General features: G+C 31.0%; 1 protein-coding gene across 2 annotated transcripts in view; it reads right to left on the reverse strand.

The window, feature by feature from the left end:
• LOC148621941 (lachesin-like) overlaps window positions 1–27,198 on the reverse strand; it is a 46,212-nt gene that overhangs the window by 16,614 nt on the left and 2,400 nt on the right. Inside the window, exon 1 of one of the 2 annotated variants that reach the window (XM_088571320.1) lies at window positions 19,229–19,610. The exons of the other annotated variant lie outside the window; for it this stretch is intronic. Coding sequence (XP_088427446.1) covers window positions 19,229–19,283 — 55 coding nt within the window. The 5' untranslated portion in view covers window positions 19,284–19,610. Of the gene's footprint in view, window positions 1–19,228; window positions 19,611–27,198 lie in introns of those variants that run through there. 2 annotated transcript variants of the gene reach the window in all.

The following is a 27,198-nucleotide window of genomic DNA, read 5'->3' on the forward strand; positions in this document are numbered from 1 at the left end:
GAAACAGTAGCCTAAAATATTCTCTTCAGAGTTAATTTAAGTAAAACAAACACGAAATTTGAGCTTTGTAACTGTTTCTTCTTTGTTCCAATTAATCCTTATCTTGTCATAAAGTTTCTTGTTTTAATTCCACAGTGTGTGATTCCGAATAAGACAAAGAGCTTTAGTTGGGAAAAGATCATATTATATACGTCTGTCATGAACTGCGTAGACGAACTGTTGCCTTCTTTAAGTTTATACGCGTTTTCACTGCATTAAACATTGTACAAATATCAAAAGTTTTACGAATACATTCTCTACACGAATTCCTACTCAAGCCTGAAGGTACGACAAAATCTCCAAAAAGAAACCATTATACACAACTGTGAAACCTGGCTAAACCGAACCCCGAAAAAGCCGAAATCTGTCTTAACAGTACACTTTATAAATATTCTTTATATCAGATGAAATGTATTTTTAATCTTGGTAACCTAAACACCATATAAATCGAACCAATTTTAAAGTACAAGTTAAGACAGGTATCACTGTATAAATAATTGATTGATTACGATTTAAGGTACATTGACATTTTTTTCATGAATTTAAAGAAGAGTTTGTTTTGATCAGTTTAACTGGTCCTGCTTTTTAATAGACTGACAGGAATTTTCAATGATTAAATTCACGCGTGCTTGGCGACATAGTGACATAGATATTATAGGACGAATTGAATCACTGTTATCATTCTGATAGCAAATGAATAAAACATTACAGTGCACATGTGGAACTCGAGCGTTTAGAATGAGTTCTCTTCTGAATGTTGCAATCAGCAAAATAAAAAGCAAACGTAGTTTAGCTAATCTAGATGACATTGTGATTCATTCAAAACTGATTTATTCAACGGGTCATAGTTTTCCTTTCCTCGTTTGTCTACCCGGACTTGACTTTTTATGAGCGACTCGGCGGGTGTTTCTACCGGTGCACCTGGTCAATGCTCCCAGTTTTTAGTGGAGTCCGAGTTGCTCATTTGCTATTGTTACTTTGTATTTTATATTTTATGTTCTTTGATGTGTATGTATGTTTTCCATGTCTGGTCTTTGCCCCTGGATGACATTCTTTTGATTGCCGCTATAACCTTTGTTCCCTTGATTACTCATCCATTTTGATTTTACTTTACCTTGAAAACATACGTCAAAAGTTCAATGGCTTTTATTCAGGCTTATCTTGACTTTGTCCATTTAAATATTACTAACGAATATCAAACATAAAATGAACAAGCCTAGCAAATAGTATTACACTATGCCTTGCTGTAGACTTTCAAAACCAACTTAAAATTAAATTGCTTTCACTGACATACAGGTGCTTGTTCTACAATTCTGATTGGTTGATTTTCCTGACTACATATAGGCTGTGTATAGTCTCCTTTCCTGTGTATATATTTATATCGGTTAAAAGCTCTCCAGGGCTATGTTATATTTTTTATTCCTGTCTTGGCGACTTTAAATGAAATTTATCTGCAATATTTATTTCATATGCATGCTGAGTTAGCTTTTTAGTTTTAGATTTTGGTAAATATCTAAATTGACCACTTTGAAAAGTTTCGGTCAGGTTTCGTCAAAATCCATACAACGTCATAGCGACCCTAAATATAAAGTATCATGGCATCAGAGTTATGAAGAATTTGATGCGGTAGAATTAATTACAATTCAAAAGGCAACATTTGGTTTCTCATCGGCTGTTACAATATTACTTACTAATTTCAAAGGAAAAAGTCTCACCTTACCGGGAAACAACCTCATCAATGATTATTGTATATTTGTGTTTATATTTAAGGGGTTTTTTTTATTCTATGATCAGGTAATTATATTTCAAAGTAAAAATGATGAATTAACACTGTTTTCACTTTTTCAGTTTTTGTTGTTGTTTTCAATATTATTTATTTATTACACCTCCGTAATATCATGAAAAGTCTCAAAATGTTCCTCTCTTATTTGTAGAAATGCGATGATCAACTGCACGCAGAGTAGGTTTCTAAAAATCATATGTTATTGAACAAACTTGTTCCAAAACGGTAAAAAATACTGATGTTAGAGATAGCATTAAGGAATGTAACTCAATCATCGCATGCTAGATTTTCAGTTTACTTTTTTAAAGTTTATATAAATTGTAAGCAAAGTGTTCAATAAATACAGAAGATGTATCTATTGTCCTTGGAACTATGGCTACTAATAGGTTCAATATTCATAAGATTAATGAACGAGTTGATTTAGATTATCGCAGTGTCTCATTATTATTTATTTTGCTTTCATTGAATTTGACAGACAAACTCAAGTGTGAAATATATAACATAATCAAAGAAATAGATAGTAAATTGGAAGAAATATTTAAAATTGTCATTGGTTTGAAGGTAGGGTGGACAGAGAGGATTACAGTTCACGCTTCCTTCTAAGATATTGGAATTTCGTCCCTCATTTCACCCCACCCCTACTAACTTCTGAGTTTACACCCATGTCAAACGTGTCTTGTAGGATAGACTTTGATAGATAATTAAGGGGAATCATATTAAATTTCGGTAAAGGAAAATGTGTAGATTCTGAAGACTTATGCTACATAATTATGATAAACATTTAACATGGGTCAACTGTAAACTTTTTGAAATAACCAGGATGATAACAAAACTGATTTTTAAGATTGAAAGATAATAACGACAAATCTATTGTTTAGATGAGATGAGAATGATTCCACAATTATAGATTTTTGAACGAAAATATTGCTCATGACTATAATAGATTTGAGAGAAAACAATAATTTAACCAACAAAAGGCAAATTAAGTTTAAGAAAAATATGTTTTCCCTGATATAAAGAAAAACTTATGGTCTATTTATATATAAAAACTTATACCATAAGCTGTTGATATGAGGTAAATCCTAGAAAAAATGGAATGGCATAATAGATAGTTTTTGATATTTTGAGATATATAAAGTCTCCAAAATTTATTTTACATCAGATTGTTTGCATTCATCGTTGTCATCATTTGACTATGTATATATTCATCTATCAAGTTTAATAATATACGATTTCCATGCATCAAATTATTCGGATGAAATATCTAACCATACCACTTATAAAGAATATACAACGATATTGATGAGTCTAAATTTTTAATAGTCGCTTCAAATGTGCTTACTCATTTTTGTTAAATGAAGCTTTAGTTAGAACATTAAAAGGAAATAAACAAAGAATATTATGTTTCCTCAAGCTAAGGATACAATATCAAATATATCGCCATATGCTATTATCGGATTCGATTCTGGTTTCTGTAAACATACAAGCTCCATGCAGGGATAGAAATTCCTTTTTTTTCTCTAAATAACCGCTAAAACAGGTCTTATAAAATTTTTGACATTCTACAATTCAAACGTTGTTTCGTAAAATATTTTTTCCCATATTGCTAGATTCTTGCATTTTCTGAGAGGGCTGACTGAAGAGTCAATAGAATGAGTTTCGAACGTCAGACGCTGCTCGGAACTTAGTAAAAAAAAATAAACTACAGCGAAAAATATTCATGTAGCATTTGCTTATAAAGAGGGCTTTACCATGATAAATTGACTGCTCGAGGACAATGCCTGAGACCACAATAATGCTCGAGACACAGTCGAGAGCATTATTATGGTTGAAGGCAATATCGCTGTTCCAAGGACTGTCAATTTCTCATGGTAATGCCTTCTATATAAGCAAATATTGTGTTTATTTCATTGAAGAAAATGTGATTTAAAAGATGCAAATCGTGTTTCTGCGTCAGGAGCAGACGTGCGGCTCACCATATTTACATTGACGACTGCTTGATGACGAATGCGTCAGAATAAGTGGATGTAACTTTAAACTCGAAACCGGGCATTATCACGTCATGGTATTGACTGGTAAAACTTTTTACTGCAGGTTAATTAATACCACGTGAAAAGGTTTTATCCAATTGAAATTACTGATTTTTCACTGAAATAATATACGTTATATTTACTTGTTTTACTTTTGTGTGTTCGTATTAACTATTTGTTTAATCTGTGTACAAACCGTATAGCTAAAGAGTAGTACTCTCTGAATTTGGGTATCTTTTCCCCAGATCTATAACCTATTCAAAGTGGGAAACCTTATAACTAAGGATTTGCTACAAGTTTCTCTGTAAAATATCTTTCTTTTGATTAAATATTATTAGTGTCAAATATTCGTTCACTATCCAGCTGCAGTACAGACAACACATATTACAGAGAGAAGCAAGTCTATGGAAACTTCTTTCTTCAACGAAAGACTTAGTTCAAACTGAACCAGAAAGCTGTCACATCGCATCTGATATGTGCATCGAATTTAACTTCTATGACAAGCTTGTATAATATGTTATAGGAACAATATCAATATTTTGGTTTAAGGACACGCCATACTTACCATGCCGAAAGAATTGTTACTACTACGTATCAAAGTCATTACATTATAAATGTTGAAGAAGTTAATATTAAAAAATCTCAATTCATTTGTTTTCTTTAACTTTTTAAAATTTTTTTCTTTTAATCATTTTTAAATTCATTATTATATGTATACAAAAAACAGTCAACGCTAAAAATCTGATGAGACGAAAATAATTTTGAATATTACTCAAAACGAGTGTGAATACATTTTGTTCGTACCAAAAATTGTTCAGATAACTTGGTCGTATTAGGAACTCGATTTATAAACACGGCCTAAATTGTAAGTCCGAGTTGCTCATTTTCTTTTGTTACTTTGTATGTATGATTTTAGTTACTCTATGTTCTTTGTTGTGTATGTCTATTTCCATGTCTGGTCTTTGTCCCTTGAATACACCGTTATGTTTACGTTTTTATTAATGTTTCTTTAAAAAAACAAGTCAAAACAGAAGGACAAAACGGTAGACCTAAAGAAGGGAAATTCCAATGAAATTTATAAAACACATTATCTTTTGTTTTTTTTTTTTTTGTTTTTTTTTTTGTTTTTTTTGTTTTTTGTTTTTTGTTTTTGTTTTTGTTTTTTTTTTATCTTATAATTTTGAAATAGTATATTTAAATCTGAACAAAGGTTTTGGATCCGAAGTAATCATTCTGAAGATATTATCACCAATATTGTTATTGGAACCATTTATCTAAAGAAACTGTTGTTTTAGAACTTTAAATTTAATAAGAATGATCGATTTTTTCATTTCTTCGTTATCTTAGTTGTCTGCTTTTTGTTCTCAAAGGGTTCTTATTGATCCCTTCATATTATAAACTCTCTTTCGCTTAAAACTATCGATAACTAGTTTTTTTTCATATTTTACATTATAATTAAATTCATCCATTACAAAATAATTTAGATTCCAACTTTGATTTGATTAATTGGTTGCGGTATTGAATTCTATTTCTATACATGATCCGTCAAATAAAGACTGCTTGGTTTCTTATATGACTACTTAATTAAGTAAAGCATACATGTACTGAGACTACAACACTATGAGAAAAACATGAATATCTGCACAAAAAGATCGAGTGTCATTCATAAAACCCTCTTTCTAGGAAAACTGCAAAACAGTGGCCCTTTTCACAAAAAAAAATCGTAAGAGTAAAATTAGTCGTAAGTTACGACTAATTTTACTCTTACGATTTTTTGTGAAAAGGGCCACTGAAATCTATCCTTTTTCATATATTTTCGACGGAAATGGGAAATCAAACGCAACACAAAACAGAGAAACACATCCTTTGAAATTGAATATAAGAAATATATATCAGAACTTCCATGCGTATTCAAGTCTAAAATTCAAAATATGTTAAAGAATTCTGCCTGTTCAACAATCAAGTAGATTTAGTAGAGTAACATCCCGCCATATTCTACGTTAAAAACTCGAAATGACATCGTGTAAACTTAAACTATGGCACCAGAACATAAATAATAATAAACAGAAAAATACAATTCAAAACTGCTATTAAAAGGATGATTAGATTTGCACCTACAGAGTAAATTGCTGTATACCTATTATCCAAAATATAGTTATAGTTTCAAACAATGAATTTACTGGAAACACGAATTAGTATGTGTGTTAACGGTTTTGATGAGATTGTTACATTTATATTGAAACACATGATTTCTAAGTGTGTCCTTTAACTATAAATATCAAATTTCAAACTCCAAACCATCTTACATGTAATTAGAGGAATGATGGTAGCTCTTGATTTTGTCATAAACAAATAATATGAAATGTGTTATGTAAACCTTCATTTGAATTGCTTCAAAGCGACGAATGCAAGATCAAATAAATGTTTTTGATTGTGGCTTAGGCATTGTATTTAGACAACACTTCTGAAAAACGGATATCATAATCTTAAAACAATTATGTCTGGGAAAATTGGATATTTCGTCAGCGTTTGATTTCCTGGAACATCATTTACATGTTGTATATCCAGCCAGATGGTTCTTAGAAATTTAATGATAGTATAAACTTTCATGTTTGCAAGAGAATTAAACATACAACAGAGACAATAAATCGATCAGATTTTAATTGGCAATTTGGTACTTAAAGAATGTGAGATTTTCATCAAATAAATATGCACGGCTCTGTATTTTGAATATACTAAAACACTTTTGTGTTCTTATATTCATATTTGATATAATTGTTTAATGGTTCAAGATAGTACGTTCATAACTGAACCGTTTACTGTCGTGATATAGTCCACCAGTTGAAAAATGTAAACAAATGAACTATTACAATTGGAAAGAAATTTACCACTCAATCAGTGTCTCATTTACAAAAAAAAGGTACATAAGCACTTTCACAAAACTACTCAAAGTACCGGAGAATTCTTATAAAAGCATATTGTATGCATTAAAATCGTCCCCTTTTCAGCAAGGTGACAGTTGTCTTGACATAAGCCACCCATGTAATATGTTCTGTTCTATACATCTTCTTGGAAAGAGTTTTATTCTTGTCAATTATTCTCCTTAAAGCTGATGGATGAGATTTAAACCAAATAAGTGACAGCTACTAAGGATGAATAATGACCATGATCAGGCTAAATAGTCTACAATAAAACTGTGTAACAATTGTTCCTACATCAGTGTTTGTTGTCCATTAAATCCAATTGACAGTTTTTAGGTCATTATAGTCACTGAATTTATACCAAATGTTTCCCAAGAGGAAGTTCTACAATGAGCAATGATTTTTTTTTGTTGGCTTCCAGGAGAATGTTTGCATGAGAAAGAAATCTCAGACTTAAACTAAAACTTCAAAATATTTCGTTTTCAAATTAAGCTTTAATTAACTTTATGATACGTGAACAATTCCCGTTTAATACTACCAACAATTAAGATGTTCGTCAGCTGATTTTTTTTTAAGATTGAGTTATGTTTATGACGACTTCGTCAATTTAAGTGTCCCAATACAATATTTGCTACATAAGCGAGGTGTTATTTGGTCGTGAAATTTCACCACATTTTTTGTACTATACATACATATCATTAACGATATCTTTGTTTATAAAGAAACAACATATCTTGGAAAATTGAGTATCAAAATACCGGGCTATTGTGAAAAAAAAAACTGCCGTATAGTTGAGATTCAATTCTTGTTACTATGATAAAACTCTAATTCAATATTTTACATCTCACACACGTGAACTAGATTACACGGGCTAAACATCAAACGGGTCGTTTTGTTTATGCCAGTTATAACAAATCTCAATTAAAGGAATATTATGTGAATATGCTGGGATTATTTTAAACGATTTCCTTCAAGTATCAATATAATTATTATGGTTGTGATGAATTACGTGGTCAATAACTAACATGAAAGACAAGAAGAGGAAATCAATAAACCCTTCATTCATACTTCTTTCTTCAACTCGCATACGTACTGTAAAAGTTGAGTGTTTCTTTGAACCATTGAAAATAAGTTTACATCCAGCCACAATTAACTATTAAAAAACTTTAAACATATGGATGTCTTGGATGTGTTTAGAGATTCCTTTATGAAAAATGCTGAACAAAAACAAAACAAAGAAGTAAACATATAATTTTACATTATGGTAACTACACACACATATTCCACAATCTTTCCTGATCTGAAAAATAATCAAAATTTTTAACCAAACCAAAGATAGTCGTATTGAGATATTGTCAAATAAATAAATGAAAGAAACAAACTAAAATATAATAAATAAAAACAGCAACAATTCAACCATATAAAGACGTATCAGTGGCAAACATAAAGTAGACATTATATGCTTCCTTGATATAACTGTCCAAATGTCTTTTTTTTTTTTCTTGGTCCTTTTTTGGATATAATACAAAATTGAAATTTTGAAGTAGCAGCATGGTTGAAATGGACACTCCTGGTCGATATACAAGTTCCATAAAGAGTAATCAAGAGAACCAAGGTTATAGAACTTCGTAATACAACTTAACGTTAGCATACTTAAGGACACTAAGGCCCAGTTGTTCAAAAGGTTTATACCCTGGAAAAAAATGTTGACCAAGTAAGTCTAGTACAATCTACAAAATTTATCCAAACAAACTTTTGAATAAGGTGAATAGATACACAAAAGTATAAGTCTCAAACTCCCTGCTTTTTCTCCGAGATGTCAGACAGACTTAACAGTGTCAGTAGCGTTATGTTTCACAAGACAGTAGATTCTAGTGAAGTGCTAAAGGAAGTATAGACTTTCTTTGTTAAATATTTGTAATTGGGAAATCATGATATAACTAGTGATCCAATAATGTAATTTTTCTAATTTTTACAATGTCGTAGATTACAATTATGATATAGTATTTCAGATAGAACGTGTAATATCTGAAGCCTGCAGTGTTTTACATTAACACTATACGGTTGGAATATAACATTAGAACAATGGGATATTTAGAAGACATAAAGTATTGATTATAGGGCATAAAACACGGAACATGGACATTGGAGGCGAGTTTTCTTATTAATAACTTATCCACGAATGTTAGTTTATGACTTCCATAAAACGAATAAATAGACGATGGTTAAGTAGAAAATGTAATTCGTTATTTCGTATGTGAAACCTATACTATAATTGAAAGCTGTTAAAACTGAGTTAACAGTCGGTACAGATTTATTATATACATGCATTGACTATTTGTACGTTTAACTGCTACACAGAGGCCAATGGTTATAATCTGCTTGTTTTGTGTGGTAACATGGCTATGATTTTTTTTTATCTTGCAATCATTTGGATTTATCTAAACGTACATTTATTTTTTAGTTATTTTTGGACAAATTTCGTAGCGCAAAAAATCTAGGTTTTAGTAAAACTCCTTTTCTTAAATCAGGTGTTAAAGTAGATGAGACTGTTTCGCTTTTGTCTTCGAACTGTATGATTATTTATCCCCGCTATATGCAAATTAACTTTATAGACGTCGCGTAAGTTGTGGCGGCTTTAACATAGAGTAGTATGTTTACATTCAAAAGTCCTACAGTTGTCGTTATTTCAACCGATATGAATCGTCAAACACAACCATGAAAATAAATTTATTCGTCTCGTCTAAAGACTAGAACATACCACATGGATATATATTCTGGGAGTGTGTAAGATTTACGTGGTCCATACTACCAGTGTTCTTTGGTTTTGTCTTCTTTTTCATTGCCTCGTCATTGTCTTTTGACTCCCAATAAATATAAATCTTCACATATTATTCCTAATCTGTTCACAGTAACTTGTTCAAAATACAAGTGAGGATATACAAGGGAGATAATATATTAAACAATAGAGATTTCAATGTACACGAGATTATCCTGTCGATAACGACATAAATTGAAGACTTTTCGACACCATTTAAAAAAGTACATACAACACAGGGCAAATCAACCATAAGAAACAAAAAAGTAACCAAACCGAATTCCTACGTTCTTGAATTATTTTCTAATTTTACATTTCTAAAGTAAGAAAAAATCATGGAAGGGTGAAAAGAATGTCATAAAAAAATATTTTCGTAAATATTGAGTGATAGCTAAGTGTAAATATAGATAAAACGCAGCGAGATTTGTATTATTTGAGAATTGTATTTTTTTTTATTATTTTATTTTAAGTTATGTGATATAACCAACTTAAAGGCAGTTTACGTTTTGTGAACCACAAAGCAGTTTATGAGCAAGCGTAAACTCTCTCTTAACTTTAATTTGTTATACAAGCATTGCTTGGTAAAAAAAAATAAAACAATCCTTATAATTTGATTTTTTAATCGGTTCAAATAAAAAATAGACTTGATTCTTAATCAAAACGTTATTTAGTTTGGGATTATTTGAACCACTGATTACGGGTCGATCTCACTAATGACGTCACAATACCAAGTGAGTTCATTCAATAACCTATGTTTCCCAAATAAAACCGAAGGCTGGTTACAAATAAATTTAATTATTAAATTTAAACTGCAGATAATTAGTGAATGCAATGGCAAAATTGACATAAATTTTGACATCATACATTCATGAATTGTAGCATGACAACTTCGTTGGTATTGTTCTATATTTGTTTGATTCGAGCTTCATGGATAATACAGTGACTCTTTTTATTAATGTTTTTGTGCGTGAAAAACGTAAACTATGTAACAAAAAAGATCAGTGAAATTTATGTGAAACCATGTGGAAATAATTGCCTTAGTATATTCGTTTTAAGCTCCGGTATGAAATAGTATACAGTTGTCATTTTGTTCATTTTTTTTTCATCAAATTTTATATAGTTTTGCCTTAATTGTTTTATATGCAAAGAAAAGAAGGCTTGTCCAATGTTTACCAAAGTTTTAATATTTTTTATTCAAAGAGGTTCTTAAATATTTGTGGAGGTCTTCAATTATGTGAGGACCCACACAAAACGATTTTAGAGCCTCTCAAATATTTCTGGGCGGTATAAGATGCCAAAAACATTTGACGAGCTCCTGAATTCAAATTATGGGGAAAGTAAATCGAATTGTGGATGTCCTAAAATCGAAATGTGCCTCATAATATTAATTTTCAACATCTTATGTTATATTGTAGAGATCAAGATAGGTGTGGATTTGTTTTGTTCGCTAATGAGAGTACATACAGTATTCGAAGTGATTTTGACCGATTGACCGATCGTTGTGGAGCTTCATATTGCTATTGTTTTAGTTTTTCGTTTGTCCACTGCTTTTCCTCATTTTAAGTATTTATGTGTTATCTTTTAGGTTTGCTAAATCGCGTACTTAGATCGTCTCTGTTTCATATGTTCAATTCGTTTACCTTTGGGCCATTTTTTTTATTATTGTTTTTACGTAATTAAATTGTCCCACTGTAGACGCTTCTGTATTTTTTACTCTCAGACAGAAAAAGATTTATTAAGTACTTTGAAATGCAGTTGTTGAAAAAAAAATCAGTGCATGATTAAGTGAAACACACTAAATGAAACAAGATCAGCTGGTGGAAATTCCTTATAACTGAATTCTAAAGTGCCCACTGATACAGATGTAATCGTTAATAGCTTCAAACAAGGTCTACGGAATAATTTTTACATTTCAACAATACAAAAGAGAAAGAAAGGCATCCCAAGGAAGTAGTCGGTAGTTATAAGAGATTGATGATTTGCGTGATCTACGATCTCTCTACCGGATAACATATCATGCAATTAATATGTTTCAATTGTAAGAAAATCAATCGGTATATATAACATAAGGCGAGTTCGCCCTGGGATGCAAAGATTATGGTTAATAAGAATGCTTCAGTGATAATTAATTGGTGATATCTAATTGTTGCCATATTACAATATTTTATTTTGGCAGATAAGCATTCATTCTTGTTACTAACCATCTTCAACTTGACTTACTCCGATAAAAGTTAGATATGTTTCATCCAGTTGTAAATGAAAAATACTCAATTATAGCAACTTCGTTTACGTCAAGATTATGCTGTCGAATCCATTTATTTATTTATTTATTTTTAATTTTAATATAATTTACAAAATAAATAATCAAGTAGTACATCGTTACAGCATTGATAGTTTACGTGACGTTTGACTCAATTGCCAGTATACGAATTAAATTAATTATTTATTTTTTATCGCTGAAAATAATCATATTTGAAACGATAAAAATGTAGGTTAGTCCTCAGCTATAAAGCTTACAAGAATTTTTTTCATATCAGTTATCAAATAAAACTCCCTTCATTAAAAGACCAGGTGAGGTGGAAGGGTAAATATTTAATGTTATTAAGACATCATTAGATAAGAAAGAAGGATACATCTACAAAGCAAAGTGAAATATAGTTTTAATACTATACTTTATGATATCAAAGGATCCTAAACACCTTGCATTATCTAAGATGCTTCAGATTTTAATCGAGAGTAACAAGTGTTCTTGTGTACCAAGTCACATTTCACATGCATACGTACTGGGGTAAAGTAAACACACCGATTCTTGTTAAAAATGTTTGTTGTTTTTAACTAAAATTAAGAGACTTTTCTATTTTTCATAAAATATTTTAATTTACAGTCTTAATTTAGAAAAAAAAACGTATTCATTAATGCAATATCGTAATTTGGTCAAATGTCTTGCCGCTGAAATATTTAATTTTCTTTGTATTATGGAATCTTGTGCTTCGAATTGGGGCATTTATACAAAAGGCATTAAGACCAGAGTTGTTGTCTAAACAACTTTTACTATCCTGGAAAACCATATTTTTGAAAATGATACCAATACGTGTAGTATTGACAAATAATAAAGCTAGTAAAAAAATGATCCCACCATTTTAATTTTATTTTTTCTTCCAATTTTCCAAACCTTTTTCATTATTCTTGTCGGTTCGTTTCTTGAATCATTGTTCACTAATTTAACATAACTGATGGATTAATACCATTAAATAGTAGTCTTTATATAAGAATAAGAAAGGATGTGATTCACGCATCAGGGGCGGATCCAGACACTTTGAAAAGGAGGGGGTGCCAGCCGGGGTTCCTCAGAAAACTCAGAAAGAATTGGTAGTTTTGTCATAATACAGGTCTGAATACAGAAAAGACAATTGTTACTTAAAATTATAGCATACGTAGATCGGAAAGCATTGCTTGTTTTCGGTGGATTTTTCAACACCGTGAATAAATTTTACCATAGGCAGTGTCTGAATTATATATAAACTAATACTTAAGTAAACTCAAACAAATATTGATATATCAACCTCTGATTCTTAAGTGAGCCTGTACTCAGCGCAATCATACAATCATTGCTTGGTGTAACGTGTCATGTTTTTTTTCCTAACAATAGTATTCTTCATTATTGTTTCTAGAAAAGCAGAGGACGCTTACCCTACCGGTGCAACTGGACCATACTCCGAGGTTTTAGTGATGTCCGAATTACTCATTTACTTTTGTCACTTTGTATGTTGTATTTTATTTACTTTATTTTCTTTGCTGTGTTTGTCTGTTTTGCATGTGTGGTCTCTGTCACTGGATGACATTATACTGATTTTTGTTAGAATCTTGGTTTCCTTGATTACTCTTTCACAACGAATGAAGTCAGTTCCCATCACGAGACGTTTGCTGATTATAGGTAGGTTCTTCTCACACAGGCTTGTTTTCGTCTTATTTTAAAATGTCCTTCGCATTAAGTATATTTACAATAAGCTTAAGAGTGAAGCAACAAAGATACAGTTTGGATAAATTTTAACCTCTGTTGAGACTGTCAAGAACTGACAACAAGTAAGTTCTTAACAGTATCCATATCTTTTTAAACCCCAAAATTTTGGGACAGTTCTAGACTCCTGTCACTTTTTAAGATATCAACAACAAATGATTATTCTCGACAAAAACGTCATAACCTCCAACCCCAACACCGACTGTTTGAATTCTTACATTTCTAGGCAGTTCTAAACTCTGAAAGTTTGGGATGATTTCACACAAAAGATTTCATAAAATTTTATTTCTTGTAATTTTACCGCTGACCGACAAGAAAGAGGTTAAAGCATATCTCAACTGTACGTGCATTCGTATTGTAAGGCCTTGTACAAGTCATGCATTGTAACTAGACACAACATGCAAGTACAGGATACTTACGGGAAACTATTCCTATATAAAATGGAAATTGTACGTCCAATTGTAAGAAGTGTTTACATGTGAAAAACACAGAAGTGAAAAAAAGTCATTCAGGAATAGGTACTAAACAAATCCTAAGATATACTCAATTAGGCTACAACTATCAAGCGAAGCCCTTGTTGGTTACTAAAGTGCAAGAGCTTTAATTTTTATAAAAATGTTGCTCTGGTTGCAAATTTAAAACACTATACGGTCATTCCAAAAACATGTTCAAGAACAATAATTGAAGGCGATTTGCAAAAAAGTTGAAGACATAAAAAAAATCTGGGGCTATGTTACCAAAGATTCCCTTAAGATAAATCTTTTGGGCTGAAATGACGGTGGTCCTAGACCACACTACGTCATTACTCAAGATGATTAACAATTATATCTTAAAACAGTTTCGGGTAAAAAAATCCTATAATACTACTGGAATGATCTTCAGATGAAATCAGAAACAAATACAGTTCCAACATCTTACGTTTTACAAGAAAAATAAACAACAATTTAACAAAAAAATCAAGTTGCAGATAATCCTAAATAAGCATGTGTACATTTATTAAAATAAATTATTACTTCTAGTACGAACACTACATAGGTTGCATTCGATGTCAGCTAAACACAAGTAAAACTCAGCGAGTCCGATATTTCAATTCTTATTTCGGGTGTAAACTAGCATAAGGAATGAAAATGTCATGTATGAAGACTGTCACTTTAAATACGAAACTAGTTTGGGGAAACAAAATTTATGTATAAAACAATCTCTAATTTTTACATATACATTAAAAAAACACTCCATGTTCATTGAAAGAAGCAGAAATAATTGATACCTAAATCATGCTAATGGTGAAAATAATGACTCATTAACTTCCGGTTGTCTCCCCTCAATTATAGCCGATTTTTATTTTGTAGCGGAACAACTCCAGGAATGCGAAGTTACATTTTCTGAATAAAAGAGGACTATGTTCATGCGAAAATCGTTCCCGAATTAATTGGAAAAACGAGGGTCTTAGTATATAATTTGTATTATTACCCAAATAACATGAATTGTAATCACATTTTCAAGAAAAGAATACCACAACGGTTCAAGTGTAACTTTTTTGTACATTATTTTAAAAAAATGAGAAGAAATGAAAGCCACAGTAACATGATTAAGCGTTTCATAACTCTCACTGAAAAAAAATATAATTTGAGGTTTAAAATTTGACCAATACGATGGTAATTATGCAACTTTTTCAGCATTCCTAGTTAAAAACGAATTTTAGGATGTCTTTTATAATGCTAACTTCTATAACATGACTTAAGAGTATGACATGTCTTATTTCTAAGGAATCTTCGTTAAGACGGTCTGAGAACAAGTATAAAATATGTAGTACTATAAAAAAAAATCTATCGTAACAAGATCTATGACAACCAAAAATATTAATGATTTCAACTAAACAAAATGTAAGGTTAACGTAAACGAGAATCTAATTTCCATTTAAAAAGATATTTCCTCCGGTTAAAAGCGTCTAACTTTATGGTATGATCAAATCATTTCTAATATATAATGATTTGAGAGCCTATATTTGTATATAAACATTAGTTAGACGAGCATGAAGAGTAATTTACTCAATTACGGAGGAATTTACATCAGAAAAATTGTCGATTCTGTGTTTCCCTTCTGACAATTAAATCCTTTTGCGGAAAGATTAAGTCTGTACAGGTTTACATATATTTAATGAATTCATGAAAGAGTAAAGGAAATATTTCCTTCCACTGATTAATTTTAAAATGTTTGTACCAATCGTTAGATGTGGTAATTAAGGATAGAGCAAGAACGTGCCTTTACAAGGTATAGTTACGCTTTAATGGACTCAAATGTCAATGTTCTTTAGTAGTAAACGTGACCAAATACAAATATTTCTTTATCATTTCATTAATAACGGGTGAAATGATTGATTTTCCTTGTTATAGATTGATCATTATTTTTACCACGATCTATTTTACTTATACCTTGTGCATTTAAAGAACTAACGATTACAAAGATATTCGAAGAAAACCGTATGTATTTTAAACAGGAATTGTAAAATAGTAACTGGTACTCACTGCTCAGTTGTTAAGATACAAAAGCTTCAACCATATTAATTGCAAATTTCGATATGCTGTAAACGTGTTTCGAGGTGTAACTTCTTACCATTAGCATTATAATTAAATATATAAGAATATCCTAAAATCAAATCCTCAATAGAGGGTTTCCATGCAAAACCCAGGCAGTGGGTGGCACATGACAAATTTTGTTTTCAAAAAATGTTCACTCATTTCATTTCACAAGTGCATCCTTTCTCAAAGTTGGTTTTTATTAACTTCAACGATTAGAGAGAAATAAATTACATAGAAAGCATTGAGATTTGTTGAAGAAAGGGAGATAATTCTTTAATTTGAGCAACCAACTTTGGTTGCACTGTTAGGAAACTTAAAAATCATTTTCTGGGTCATCCATTGTCGATTTAAAACAAATTTTATACTATATGACATACATATGCTAATATACATTACATTAGAACAAAAAATTCAGTAGGATAAAATTTACCCTGTACCACTTATATCATAGAATCTGCCTGATCTTTTACATGTACAACCTCTTAATTGTATACGAAAAGTACTCGGAATCAAACCCTCGAAAAAAAAGAAGCCAAATCTATCACCGGGAGGTTTTACTGTGTGCAATACAAGAAACGAAGCCTCGATGTTATAGGAATTTTTAATTTTTTCATGCTGCACATTTAGGTAAGTATGATAAGATCTCAAGAAATTGTTTTGTCTCAGTTTGGTCCATCGAGACCGACAGAAGCACCAACATCTAATACTTATTTACGCAACAAGGTCTTTATCTCTTAACCATCGTGACAATGAGTCACAAATAAAAGAATAGTAAAATTTAATTAGATAAAATTTCAAATGCCATATATTCTTCCATCATTTGATTCACCTCAAAACTTACAGAAATATCTCGCACATTTACTAAGAAACATTCACAAGTAAAACACAGAGAGTTATTTTTCATAACATTTTTTAAACACATATGGTGGATTCCATAGTAAGCAAACCTGAATTTACGTTTCGCGATCGAGGAAATAAAAGTCAATAGTATAATGCAATTGCCCTGATATTATTTTTCCTAAAAATAAAAAGGAATTAAAGCTATTTTTTCTAAGAATACCCCCGCTCCCCTCCCCAGAGACTTTATGATCAAAAACAAGGCAAAGAGGTTAAATAGAAGTTGATGTGGATAGCGTCTTAATCCCATCTCAATGAGTTAGTAAACATACATAAAACTTCTATCAAAATGGTAAGTGGCTGTAGTAAGTAGTCAAAGAGAAAAACTATTACGAAAATTATTAATTCAAACTATACTGTCAAAATGCAAACAAAATCGACAAACAAAATGTTGATGTCAACTTCAGCCTGAAATCGAATTCCAAGGTGTAGCATACCTATATGATATTAAGTGGCTGTGAGAATTAGTTGCAGAGAGAATTCAAAAGAATGTTAGGAAACTGCGCTTTTTGGGGTTATTTGCAGTTGTATATTTAACATACAGTGCCTTTCCATTCAACTAAAGCTCGTTTAGCCAAAAATATATGGTAATGATCTTTATTTCTAAGTCCTTCGGGAACAAAAAGTAAAGTTACAAGGTCAAGGTGGGTTTTCCGATCACCTATTTTCTTGCACTAAGTTTGTGTAAAAAAAAATGTAAAAATGATTCTTTAACTAAAAACGATGAGTTTTGTACTTTTTATCTGATTTGAAAATATCTGTACTGCGAAATATCTGTACTGCGAAATATCTGTACTGCAAAATATCTGTACTGCGAAATATCTGTACTGCGAAATATCTGTACTGCAAAATATCTGTACTGCGAAATATCTTCAGAATTTTTCTGTCTTTCAGTATAGCGAGTAGAAAACAATCAAACGTCATTTTTTTTTTTTTTCAGTTTGAAAAAGGCGATTTGTCGTTAGATTCCATGATCGACCATTTAATCTCCGGTCTACAAAAGTCGATTAATCCCGAAGTACCGTCATGTCATCCATCATTGAAATCAAGTCATATCAAGGTAAAGAACTAAACGCTATTGAAAACTCGATCGTCTTTGATAAATACTTTTAATGTGACAGACACAAAAAAAAAGTCATTTTAGTACTTAGAAATAAACATACAGCAAAAACCGCCATAACCTCTTCAAAACGCATCAAGCATGAACTACCTGCACCGATAGGGTCTGGTCGGTGACCCATTATTTATTCTACAAGTGAACAATGCTTGAGTGATTCAACAGCTAAAACAAAACTGGTATAACTATAATGTATACAATCATTTTTTAAACACAGAATACAGAAAAAAAAAACCAAAAAAAAGTATTTACAAAACAACTAAAAAATAAACAAGAAATACGATCTCGGTATTCATAATAAAGCATGAAATATATGTTTCAAAATCCAAATTTATTCTTTTAGATGCATGACACAATTTTTTTATTAAAATATTAATCAGCTTATGTACAGATTACTGTTTTTTTTGTTAGAACTCTGTATTATTATCGGGTTTATTGTTAGTTAATATCGAAAATTGCAAACTTTTATTACCATGTTCTAATTATCACTTCAAAGACTGTGATCCAAAGCGATATAGCCTACGGTTTCTTAGTAAAATACAGGTAGGAAAAAACAATTTTAGTCGTAAAAAGAATATTTTTTTTATTGAATATCATCAAGTTTGTTTGTTTGTTTGTTTGTTTGTTTTTTGTTTTGTTTTTGTTTTGTTTTTTTTTTTGTTTTTTTTTTTGCTTTTTTTTTGTCATTATGGAATGTGAAGAAAAGTTTTTTATACCCTGAAATATTAATTAGTGCAAGTTAAAAATAAATCTACCGGTATTTAGAAATTGAAAGAGTATCATAATGGATGTATATGAATGTTTATATTGTTTGTTGGTCATTCCTTTTTATATAAAATTCTTATAATTCTTACAAATATATACATATACATCACTGCGTTTACTACAGAAATGTAAGTCTAGAAAGAGTTATACATAAGACAAAACTATTAGTTAAACATTAGCAAAATGTTAACATGCATCATCACGTGAATAACATGCACTATATAAGTTGAACAATCATTTTATATACAACATGTATCTTACCTTTAATAAACGGAATATTAATTACAAATAGAAAGATAACTTCTTGTAAGTCCATACTGTTTTTTTTTTCACAATAAATTAGACTTTTTGGTAAAATGTGTTGGAAAAAATGTTTTCTTGAGGCACCTGTACATAATTAAGTCTAACACTAATCAATTTCCACGATCAGGTGTAAATATAAAATCTTAACTATTCTCTCAATTTCCATTGAGCACCATATTCATAAATGATTCAAAGAAACAAATACTCTTATCCAATAGTAAAGTAGGTAAGTGAAGGAATCGATTCCGGGATACGCCGGAGAGTTCTGCAACCCAAGATTCTGATAGCAATTATGATAGGAAAGAAAACAGATTCACTCTATAATTGATATCATTTATCATGCCAATTGTCAAAAACTTGCAAGCTTTGAAATAATATTCTTAACTATGTGTTCCGAATTAATTTGTTATTGTAAATACGCATCATACTCCAAGATGAGATAGAATTTAGTTTCTTAATTCATCGTTTTAATACTTTTAAGAGAACTCGGCCATTGTTGGCACTCTAGAAAAAAAATATTTATTGTTCTTATCAAATGTAAAGTTAAATCAAAACATTGACGGAAGAAATTTATATTGCTGCTATCCTATAATCAACAGATAGGCTTGACTAAGTTTAAATTGTTTTACTGAAAGGATCTCTCGTTCTTGTTTCATCCTTAACCTCTGTGGCGCCGTCATTTGTCAAATGGACAGAACAGGGCAAACAAAGTATGAAATGCTACTATAATTAAATTCTAAATCAAGCTAGCATATTGTTTCCTACTAGAGAGGGTCGTGACTGATTTACGTATTACTCATAACTGTAGAATAATAACAGTAACGTATCGAAAATAAATCTGGAAAATACAATTGGAATTAAAAGAAAGATTGTGTTCTGATGGTATCTTTAAACGAATTTCTGATAAAATCTTCGATGAACATGAGCATTTTGATTCAAATAGTTAAAAAAAGTGAGCAGTCAAGTCGGAAAATAGAAAGGATTATCATTTGAACTTGAAATGTCATTTTATTAAACGTCGTGCATATAACACCTATAAATATAAACGTTAAAAACCACAGGTAATCACCCTTGTCCCCAAAAATCTTAAGCCGAGTCGAAAGTACATTTCAATATAATTTGCTGGATATGGTGATAAAATTTGTTTAAAAGGTTGTCCAATAATTTCCGTGGTATTAATTATCTTCTTTCGGTTTATTATTAGAAATTTCATATTTATTATACAACCGCCCACCCTAAATACATCCGCGAGATATTCAAGTAGATACTAAATAGTGCGGGCATTACTGTCTTTTCAACTATTTCTAAGTGGAATAAGAAGTGGTATAGATAAACATTTTTAAGAACGGTTACAAAACTATGGTAAATGTACCAATCAAAATACATACCAAAGTAATGGTTATTTTGAAATGTTTAATATCGTAGATCTTAATTATTCTTCTTCATAAGTTTAAGTCTTTTGTCTTGACTTATGGGATAAAAAAAAACCTGGGGTATCAAGAAAGATTGTGTTTCAAACTGTAGAATTTTTAACTGCAACACGAACACTGCATTCTGAATCTGTTTATAGTAAAAATGCCGAATGTTTTATGAACAATCAATAATCAAACGTGTCTCAACTCGGTGGTTCCCGTGCGTCACCAAATAGGAAAAAACGAAAGTTCAAAATAAGTTAAATAATATGGAGGCCTTCGCATGTAATTTACAGTGCAGTGAGGGAAACTAATTCAATTATTTGCATTTTAGGAAAATAAACACCGGATTTTAGTGTGATTTGTTACGTAGTGTTTTTCTACTCACAATTTTTTTTTTATTAAGTAAGCTTTTAAAGTCTCGTATTTGATGGTCAAACATTAATTTAGAAGTACACAAGTACAGCAGTTCAAAAAACTGTCGTTTTCAATGTCTTTGGTTTGATTTTTTTTAAATCAGCAAGCTGGGCATTTTTTTTATAATTACCTAAGACTAATATATAGGACACTAAATAATATGTGTGACGACATGACATGTTTAAATGACGTATTATATACATTTTTTTAAAAATCTTTTGCAATAGCTGCATTACAAGTTTCTATCACGTTTTTTTTTTCGAAACTCATTGTGATATTATAGGGACATTTCTAGCAAGAGTTGGAATAAATGAAAATACCCCCCTCAAAGTGAAAACCACTAGAGACCATTAATGCTCGTCGACGGACAATGAGAAAAATCTGCCCTTGTTGGTTCCTGAATTGGCCAATAAACCAATAATATACCATAAACAAATTATAAAAAAACCCTTTAAATCAAACAAGACAGTTTGATTAATTTGTGAATATTCTACATAAAACATACTAGCAAAAATAAAGACTTCAAAATTAGTTACAATTTCTACAATAATTCCAAATTTAAACATTGGTGTTCGTGTAGACTGAACCAGTATTCTTGAAGTTCAGATTATATACTACTAAGGTGAGGGGGCGGGGGGGGTAACGTCCTGACTACTCTTACGAGTCTCGCACGGACGGTAAGATTGTATATATAAAAGTCAACAATCACTCTTACGGAGTGATGGATCGTTAAAAACGATGCGAAACATAACAAAAAATTAAATAAACGTCTAAACAGGTTTAACATCACCAGAAGATGGTAAAATTTACATTAAATATTTCGGATAACTGATATCTTTCTTCAGCATAAAACTCATAAAACCTTATGAGCATAAAACTTATAAAACTTTATAAGCATAAAATTCACAAAGTTCAAGATCAAGATCATCGTCAAGATTGTTGCTTTGTTTAGTTTTGTTTTGTTTCGTTCGGTTTTGTTTATTATTATTATTATTATTTATTATTATTATTTTTTTGGGGGGGGTGAGGGGGGGTAGGTTTTTATGTTAGGTTTCCAAACTGCAACAGTTTTATTATGGGAAGTTGACTGCTAGAGACTTTCCGTACTTCTTCAGGACCACATATTTCTATAAAAACTTTTTACATCGATAAACATTACATGGTGATATCTATGCAGCCATACTTTTCGGGACAAAATAACATTATCATTGTATAAATGAGTGTAATCTCTTACAATGTCCCCATACTGTAATGGAAGCATGTCTGGGATCTCTGTATGTCTGGTTCGAAATCTTATTCCAATTTCACATTAAAAGGAAATATAAATTTATCACATTCAGCTTCTCCTTTTTTTGTAGAAATGAAGCAAAATTGTACTCTATTCTTTTGCTATTAGATTCCAAGTTTTTGTTCCTTCATTTTAAAAGACGACATGCATCGTACAGCAATAAATGTTCCCACATTTGTTTAGGTAACATTTATCTATCTCCCCTTTTAATTATTTCCATATCATGCATTTGTCTGTAGATATTTTTGTTGTTCAGTAATAACATAAATACAGAAATATGCCTGTATTAGTTGAATGGATACTTTTTAAATTTTGTGTTGTAACGTAAAGGAAAGGTTAACTGATATTTCAATATCAATTATTTTTGGTAGAAAGAGAGTTTTGATTGTCATCTAAGAACTGTCATACAAAGGGTTATAGGTACAGAAATAAAATGTGAGTTTCACAAATAACTGATCGGCTCTTTTTGATATCTCTCTCAAAAACAAGAATACGACAGAAACAATGAATATGCAAACGAAGAAACCATATTGATTTTAGGTATCAATTTGATACCCCCAAAGAATGGAAGAAAAACAAATTATGTAGACTGTACGACAGGATAAAAAGGCGCTGGTTTTGATAGGTACAGCTTGAGTGACAGACGTATTATTTAATGTTTCTCGGAGAACAATGATCGGACGCACACGTCACTCATCGCACGCGAGGAAAATAGGAAATTACTTTGTAGGAATTGATCAGTGAAAAATTATCAATCGGTAGAATCAATGTTGCAGACCTGTGGAACAAGTCTCTGGAGGACTCTGATAACAAACAAAAGCGTCAAACGGCCAATTACAAATGTCTCGGTCCGTTCTTATAACACTTCCTCAAATATTTTATATCCCCAAACCAAACACGAACTAATGAGGAATCAATTGATTTATTTACACTGTAACATGCAAATTTACCGATGATGAATTGGTTGTGTTTAATTATTTACAATTCATATAGATTTATTAAGACGAAATATAAATAGTTCTTTAACTTTCTTATGATATATTTAAACAGACTACTATAATCTGACAAATCAACACCATTCCTAATTGGGTAAATACACCCAACTGAACCACAGATTGAGCTCATAACACGAACAATTCAAATTAATTTTGCAGAAAATAGTTTTTTTTCACCCAGGGAAATAAATTATTGATCTCTCTAAAATTAGCATTCATACTTCACTGGACAAAAAACATCGATTGCATAACATACCGCGTGCATTTAAGTTACATACTCACGCGAATGCTCTGGTGCAATATTTATACGAGAGTACAAAAGCAATATAAAAGAAACGACCCAAATTACAAGTTTCCGAGCTTCATAAAGAAGTACAGTATTGTATATGTATTACCATGGGTTGTTAAGTGTACGCGTGAAATAATTACTCCTCTTGAAATCTTACTTTTTTTGAAATATCTATGCAAACCACTAGTCATAAAGACAATGAATCCTCACCATTTATCTAACAAACAAATGGTGTGTCCAAAAGTGTCAAGGTCAAGTGTCTTTAATTAAAATTATCTTTTACTTTGGGCATTTTTTAAATCTAAAACCGTAGTGGTAAGATCGGCGTTTGAAGCATGGAATCCGAAACTATTACTATCCTTTTGTATTTAAGGTAAACGACAAGCATCGCATAGTTAGTAGAAAAACTAAATACTATGTAAAGAGAAGAAAAATTGATTAATCAGCATGTGAACTCGATTAATACCATGTAAAATACCTATTGCCCAACAAGCTATATAGTTCTTAAGTTTCACGTGTCTTCTTTATAAATATCTGTTTAAAAATACATTACTGTAATATAAAACGTTTTTTTTTTTGTTTGTTTGTTTTTTTGTTTGTTTGTTTTTTTTTTTTTTTTGGGGGGGGGGTAATAAAAGTTTTACAAATATATAAAAATAGTGTTTCAAAGAACCTGTATTTATTCTTGTTCAGAGTGATATACTCCTATGATTGCCCAATTATGCTAAGGATACTTCAATGATTGCTGAATGGTGCTTAGGAAACTACAATTATTGCCGAGTTTTTTTTATTAACAATTTCCTGATGGGCAAGCGGAAACAATTTTCACGCAAATATTTTTTCAACAAACGATGAAATGAAATACACAATAAGTTTTTGTACACTCAATGAAAAAATGATATCGAAAACTAAAGACGATGAAATAGTTTTTTTTTTCTTTTTTTCCGGTAATATTCAGATTCTTCTCATTAAAACAGGTGAGAAGATGTTGCACATACAAGCATATTGGACACATTGTGACTGAAATGTTTTGTGAAAGATGTCATTTCAACGTATCTACAATAAAATGACATGAAACCTGGTAGTGTAAACACCTATGAAGGTGCTAGAGGTACACCGACGACCTAATGCGATTAATAATGATATGAAATGTAAACTTAACTCTTTTATCATGAATTTGAGTATTTGGTTTCCCGTTAAAAAAGTAAGCATCAAGATCCGGAATGGGACGCGTCTAATTGTTAGTAAAATGTATAAACTACATTCATAATAAGCTTTAAGTAGAAAAACCGTCATATTTTGTGTCAAAACATCATCCAATTGAGTAAAAGTGTTTTAATTAATTGTCCCAAATGCTATTTAGGTTGATATTTACTAGATATGAAAAAGGAATCATAAACGTAGGAGGAAGTGACCTCTTGACTCTCTTTCATTGATACACCAGGACTTAGCTTTCAGTTATTGATGAAGTTTGGTGGGCTGCTACCTGCCTCATATTTGCTCTTAGCTTTCTGTGAACTTTATATCAGTTTCTTTTTTATTGTTTTGTTTCCATCCTCATTTTGTTCTTTGTGTTTGAACCTTGACTTACGGGAATGAATATCGCTACATCTACCTCTGCGTTAGCACCATGGCGGATTCCTATAGCCATCTTGTGTTTGAACCTTGACTTACGGGAATGAATATCGCTACATCCACCTCTGCGTTAGCACCGCCATCTTGTGTTTGATCAGAAATTTTCAGCCTGGATTGTTGTCTAGTTGGCAAATGCACAAAAGTAAAAAACTATTTCTTTAATTATTCAAAAACATGCAATATTAACTAATTGATTGGATAAAAACAGCCGCATAGAAAAACATTTGATGTAGGTTTTGGTAATGATGATTGACAGACTGAACAGTGGATTGTTTTTGGTTGAAGTTTGGTCCTTCAAACGGAAGCCAGAGACCTAAATTCTCCCTTGAGATATACCATCACAAAAAGTAATACATCACCCGGATTTCAATTCTTCCTAGTAATATGTACCGGTTAACGAAACAGCTAAGAATTAATCATATTCCCGTTAAGGTTAGAATTGATGGACAGATGGGAGGCTTTGTTGGAATGAATAATCATGTGTTTGATACGTCGGTCACCGGTACAGTCTCTTGACAGTAATATTAAACTTATCGCAGCAATGTTACCCCTGAAGAAAATGAACATTAAGCCACGACGAGTTGGAAGGAAATTGAGTGGAAATATTTGGCTGGTTTTTTAATATTTCTCTCTAAGATACTTTATCAAATTGATCGCTCAATTTTATTTTGTTTTTGGTCGATGAATGTTGTGACTAATTTGGAAAAATGAACTCTTACTCATACAAATATCATCATTATGTAAGAAGATGTATTGGAAACGTCAAACAACTTCACTTTTCGACATAATCTGTAAATAAGAAAAGTACGTTTCTGATGACTATACGACAAGACCGGTTTTCCAAAACTCTTTACAGAACGATTAATTAGAAATAGCATAAGCAAAAGAAAGTCTTCAGCGCGCATTTTTAGTATGATTGTCTTGTTTGTTTGTGAGTATGTTGTTCTTGTTTTCATTCCCTTCTTTCTTATTGTATAATTCTGTTTTGTATTATTCATTTATTATTTTGGGGGCGACAGGGAATTGTGTTGTAGATTTTGCTGTCTATTTATGCCTTACTTCGCATTATCCATCTTAAATAAGACTAACAGAAACCAACTGAATTGTAAAGAAATCGGAAATAATTTAAAGAAGAATCCAAATGTGTATGCACGTGTATTGACGTTACTTTGTCTGATTTTCTTTTTGTTTAAATTCTTTTTAAGACTGAAACTGTATCAAATGCACAACTTATTTATAACTGAGACAAAAATAGCAATTTATGAGAAACATAAATCGTATGTTATCAACCATAGTACATATTTACATTATGCTTATAGAATTCATGCTTCCTTTTTAGTTAGTTGTTCACCAGAAAACTCAAGATGATTCTCTACTTACCACTAAATTACAATATTAAGCTATCACAATTATACAACCAATATATACAGTGGCGGTTGAAAAAATTTCGAAAAATGGCGCTCCATTACAATGTCCAGTTTTGTTTTGTTTGTTGTTGTTGTACTTCTCTTTTTTTTCTACACAATCGACTTATCTTTTCGAGCATTTTCCGCCCATGCTGCGTTCTTTACAATAGCCACAGGCTTCATCCAGTCAGTTAGAAAACAAACATTAGTATGATTAAGATTGAAGATGAATATAAATTCGGAGTTTTTCGTTAATATTAAAATTAGTATATATTCTTAAGCAATATCGAACCTTAATGGAAACTGTTAACTTACACAAATGTTCTCTTGAAGACATTTATTTGTTCCTTTATGACTAATAAAAACTGAAATATAACTACGAATATTACCCATTAATCAGACATGTTGAAGATTTACTATTAATTTGCGTTTGGTGCTTCCTCTTGTAATTCAAACAGATATCGGTGCAGCTGGTCAGCGACGTTG

Source organism: Perna viridis, chromosome 3, assembly GCF_037379345.1.
Source record: "Perna viridis isolate PV_CMFRI_1.1 ecotype Kerala chromosome 3, ASM3737934v1, whole genome shotgun sequence".
NCBI lineage: Eukaryota > Metazoa > Mollusca > Bivalvia > Mytilida > Mytilidae > Perna > Perna viridis.